This window comes from Penaeus chinensis, unplaced genomic scaffold (genome assembly GCF_019202785.1).
Source record: "Penaeus chinensis breed Huanghai No. 1 unplaced genomic scaffold, ASM1920278v2 CTG_1300, whole genome shotgun sequence".
NCBI lineage: Eukaryota > Metazoa > Arthropoda > Malacostraca > Decapoda > Penaeidae > Penaeus > Penaeus chinensis.
Window position 1 is genome coordinate 1 of NW_025917830.1, and position 5,830 is coordinate 5,830.

Consider the following 5,830-nt stretch of genomic DNA (forward strand, 5'->3'; position numbering starts at 1 on the left):
AAAAAATCAACTTTATACTAAATGCTAATTTCAACACTTTCTTCCAAACTTTATCTGGACAACTTTCCAAGAGATGACACATACTATAAACATGTGTATGTTACTTCTCTACAAGCATTCCACAGACTATCTGTGTTTAATAATGTGAAAGTGACCTCAGCTTGCCTTTCTTACCACTAGTTCATACAATACCATTTGGTGCATAACATATCTGAACTTAATACAGCTCATAAATATCCATAGTTGCCTTTCTGATAAAATGTAAATTCAGTGAAAAAGGAAATGTAATAAATATGAGAACTTCACAAAGAGAACCAGGAAGGCTGCACTTCTTTCATCCATATACTCATCAAGATACCCATACAATATCCAATCCTATGTCACACAATGGCATAACATCTTTGTGGAATATAGGTATGTTCACAAAAGTAAAAATAAATTTCCACTTTTCAAGTAAGAGATCTTTAGCTATTGCCTTGTTCATCAAATCCAACAGTTTCTAGGTCAATGATCAACAGTAGCTCACCCTCTATATTCCAACATAAATTATCACACCTAGTAATGAGAAATGATAAACCACTTTAAATATCTTTGTTCATACAGGTATATCTCGTCACACTGAGAGAGCTTCATGATAGACTATTGTCAAACTGAACAACTCAAATTATGTACAATAATAATGAACCTTTATTACTTTGTCATTTGTAAGTGAACCATTTCCCTGACACCAGCGCAATATACATTGTCCCAAATTCCAAGGTATCACGAGCTCATCATCAGGAAAAATCCACTTGAGCTATATTTCTTAATAACTTAATAGGGATTACCCCCTCAAAAACATCACTGACTGCTTGTGACTTCTAGTCAGTCAAGCAGATTTTAAACAAATTTTAAGAATGCGGTCCAAAGTGGATTGGAGGCCCCTGAGAAGGAAGTGGAGGGCCCATAGAGGGAGTGTCACTGTTGGCTGCCAAGAATAGATTCTACGCTGGCAAAGGCACACGACCCAAGTCCTGAACGTGACATGAGATTAATCAGCTGCTTAGTGTGTGCCACACAGATCTCTAAAGGAGGTCGTCGAGGTAACTGATGAGACTCTGTAAACAATTGAACAATAAGAAAACAGATTTTTTCTTTCAAAATCTCAATCAGTAATTTTCAAAAATGTCAAACATTTCAATAAAAACAAAGAAAAGAGGACAGTTTATAATTTACCTAATATAGCTGAATTTAATGACTGGCAAACAGGTTCCCGCTGAAGCGGATCTAACTGCCATCCAACAGGACTGTTCCAAGGGTCATTATAGGCTAACAGACTGAAGGCATCCTGAGAACAAAATGTAAAATTAAAAACCTCACACAAGTGTAGAGCACCAAAAATATAATCATAAATTAATACAAAGAAACAATGTAAAATTTAGAACCTATAATATCTGTCAATCTATAGAAATATTTAGTTACACTTTTATTATGTCTGCAAAGACTGTAAAATGTATTAAATGGAATAATTACAATATCTCAAAGAGCCTGACACCAAGCACTTCAAATCTGGATGTTGACACCCTGGGTTATTGCACAGATGTACTCTCTCTTGAGTTCACTTCTATATATGCACTACAGAATGCTGATCAGAAAAAATATTCCTCTTGGCTTTGATAATCAATTTGTTATTACTATGACAGATTCTGGATTATAAAATAAAAATGGCAATAAAAATCACATCTATAATTACCTTACTAATTTTAAATGTTTTTCTAAAGAACTGGAAAGTTTTACCCAGTTCAACTAAGCTTCACACCATTATATTTAGCTTCTTCTGCTTACCCCTTCCTTAAATTGGGGAGAAAAGTGTATATATGGGGTCCTGAATCATTTCAGTTCTTTGCCTCTCCCTGACCATGACCCTTCCTCAATGCTCATGCTACCTTCCCCTTATCACAAGAAAATCAAGAAAATGTGTAAGAGTCTTAACTCATCAGCATAGTCTCTAGCTAACACGCTACCCATTAGATGATCCTGCCAGCTCACTAACCATCTATCACCTGATCACTGCTGATCTGCTACTTACCACCCAGCGCTCTGCTACATCATTCATTCTTTGATTGTCCTCTAGTAAGGATATTAACCCCAAACCGATGGGCATGGCGTGTGTACACATGGCATGCCCACTTTGAGTTTACTTTATTTATTGTTTTTACAGATAAATGGCTCCACTTGTACTATGTCACCAGTGAGCCACTTAAGAGTACTATGTCTCACCTGTTTACCCTTTTCCTTGATTTAAAAAAAATGATTGTCTCTTTATATTGCCACTACTAATGTCAATAAAATTACAGTAATTATAATGTCCTTTAAGAAAATAACACCAATATTAACAGCATTAGGAAACAGGCAAGGTCACAAGGTCTAATAATTAACTCTTTTGTGGCTAAGCACTAGCAGAGCCATTTACTTGCATTTCACAAAAAATTATAAAATGAGCACAGCATTTTCTTGGCGATGTTGGGTTTAAAATAAAATGTGTGCGACTGTGACGATAAAAGGGCAAATCTTTGACAAGCAAGATGATCACTCTCATAGAAGAAAGTAACAGCCACAACACTTGAGCTCAAGATCCGGTAGCTGAAACACAAGTGAGTGTGTTTACTTGTACCTACACAAGCACATATATTTTCATTCAGTGGATCTACTAGCCACACCCATTGCTGTTGTTCTCATCAAAAATAATATTCTATTCTGTCAATCATTCATTTTTAGTTTTAATTTATTCTACATTTATTCTACATTAAGTGGACCATCCCTCAGTTGGGTGGGGGGTAGTTGGGCCTGCGTTTGTTGGATTTGTCGAAAATGAGTTATACCCATTTTCACACTCGTATACAAATGTAGAATAACCCATGTGAATATAAACCTCTGCAAAGAAAAACTTGGCAATGAGCGGTGTCTGAGAGTCCAAGGCACTCTCGTGCAGCGTCCGCAATTTTTACACATTTGTATTTATCCCCTTCTGGAGCTAAATTATAACATTATATTTTGACATTATCTACTAAAATTTGTTTTTGTTATAATGTTATATACACAATTCAATTTGGAAATAAACCTCATATATATATATATATATATATATATATATATATATATATATATATATATATATAACTTTAGGGTTCAACAATAATGCCCGCGCAGTGGTGAGAATCTTGAAAAATAAACGAACGTGACTTGTAGGATTAGATGGGTATGTCGACCGAGTGGCCCTCCCGAGAGTTTTCATGTTTGTGCCACTCGCTAAGACTTTATGCACAGCAAAGATTTTATGTTTTTATATTCACTGGAAAATGCATTATAGTAATAATATAGATACATTTAAATAAATATAGAGGACTGAAGAACATAAACACAAAAAATCCTACATAAAATGTAAAATACCTCTATAAACTCATTAGATATAATCGGTTTGTGTCAATACATCAAGAAAAGAAGCCTCCAAGTTAAAAAAAACAGTGGTTTGTATATATTTCAAAATGTGAACTCGTTCTAAACAGTTATTTCAAAAGAAAAAAGTAACAATTCAAGGTCGCTCAGTAACTATGAACTGCTTGTCACTCTAGTCGTTTCTCGTTATCTCTGCATTTTTGTAAACATGTGCACACATGTACACACATTCAGATATGTATACATATTTACACATACATGTGCACCCATCTGCATACACATGTACACACATTTATTTGCACAAGTACATGTATGCACATGCTTTTAATACATGTGCACATATGTGTACACATATGTTCACAATTATACATGTACACCCACATACACATGTATACACATGTATACACATGTAAGCACGTGTAGATGCTAGAAAACACAAATACAAGTGGTGTGAGTCAAGCAATAACTGTTTTCGAGCTTCTGTACTGCTATTCTCAAACAGTTTACATCCGATGTAAGGTTTGTTCATAACACTGGAAAGCTAATGGAAAAGCACAGAAATTAAGATCGGGGATTTTTAATTTTTGCTTCCGCTTATTTTGGGCAATTTTTTTTTTTTTTAATTGCCCATTATACATAGCTTCTCCTTCATACAAAGACTTTCCATGTGTAGCCATGTGTACACATAGATACAGGTTTACACATCCATGTACACACATTAACACACACATGTACTCAAATTAGTAAAAAACTTATTAACATTTGTAAATGTATGAAAACATTAATATAAATGGTCTGATACTCACAATAACCTTGTTTCTGGATTGGGTCATGTTCCCATAAATCAAATTTTTATACTTTTTGGAGGGGTGACTTTTTAAAATTTGTTATAACTTGGGAAGCAATCGTCATATCTTCTGAAATTCTATTTGTGAAGTTCCGATTCAATTTAAATTTTGTTGGTATCAGCTAAAAGCTTATCAAATTACGCAGAAAAAACAATAAGATAGTTTTGTTTATATCCGTATTAAAAAAATTTACTCACCTTCACCCCCCCCATTTTTATCCAACCCCCCACCAATTTGAGGAACGGTCCCCCTAACTGCAGTATTAAAAATTGGCAAGTGGCCAGTAATACAGGTAGTTGGTGCACACTGGCAGTTTTCCATTTGGCCCTGGCTCATTCAGTACTTCACACATAAATTTAGGCACTCAGTAGCTTTTAGCACACTGAGTGCTATAAATACACAAGCAAAGAAAAAATACATTTCCTTAACTTGTATCTAATATTGATACCCAACAAACTACCATTATTAATATTAGTATTATAATTTTTTTAAAATCTGAAATTTCAAGAAATCAGGTAAAGTCTAGGTTTGTTATGCCTAGTAATTAAATCTTTCATGACTAAGCGCCTATGTAGCCATCTATGTGATAACAAAACTAACAAAACAAAAGTAACATGGACAGAGCATGTACCTGGAACCAATGAGTTAATCACCTAATGGTGTCAGGTACATACAAAGTAAAGCAACATGTCACCATATAGGCATTAGGGTAAGTAATCTGTGGTAGCATCTGAAACATGGCAAGCAACAAAAATTGCATCACCAGATAATTCATATACAAAATACCCAATTGAAGTTTCATTTCCCGATGTTCCATACTGTAAGGCAATTTTGGGAAATTACTAATGCAAAGATAACAAACTTGACCCTCAGCCTCTGTTGACCCACTTTGAGATAAAAAATACCTTCCCCTAAAACATATAGCCTTGAATCATTTACAAAACAAAACATTGGAAAGTAAAATTTGTCATAGAATAAAATGTTCAATTTATCCTACATCTAGATATTATTAGTAGTAATAATATGATAATGATAATGATAATAATAATAATAATACGGATATACTTTCAAATTATACAGTTTACTTATACAAAAAAATAATAAAACAAAAAATATATAGAATACTAACTTGCAGCATTTTTTTGTTATGGTCATTTTTACCCAATTCTCTTCGTAAGACTTGACTCATGTGTTGAACTTCTCTTCCAAACGCTAGCATACGTTCAACCGCAGCTGGGTTACCACCACACATTTTTCTGATGCCACTACTCCCATCTAATTCTGAAATATAAGATTCAGGTCCATGTATTTAAATATATGTTAGCACTTTCTTCATGAAAGCCTGTGTGTAGACATCTATCAAAAGTGTGAAAAAGAGAGGAAGAAATACAGAGAGAAAAACAAATACAAAAAATAAAAAGAAAGAGAAGGAAATAAAAAATGACACTATATATTTGATTAAATATTATTTATGATAATGGATATTAATTAGTTCATTAAAATTTTACTGCTAATCCCAACATATACTAAAAATGAAAGAAACAATG

At 33.7% G+C, this 5,830-nt stretch overlaps 1 protein-coding gene across 1 annotated transcript; it reads right to left on the reverse strand.

Moving 5' to 3' along the window:
• Positions 1-6: 6 nt before the first annotated feature.
• Positions 7-5,583, reverse strand: LOC125024636 (ran-binding protein 9-like). Its single transcript, XM_047612437.1, has 3 exons — positions 5,413-5,583; positions 1,216-1,327; positions 7-1,097 (listed from the first exon to the last, which is right to left on the reverse strand). Exons 1-3 carry the CDS (start codon positions 5,533-5,535, stop codon positions 958-960), a joined length of 375 nt encoding a protein of 124 aa, XP_047468393.1. The 5' UTR covers positions 5,536-5,583; the 3' UTR covers positions 7-957.
• Between the last annotated feature and the right edge of the window lie 247 nt (positions 5,584-5,830).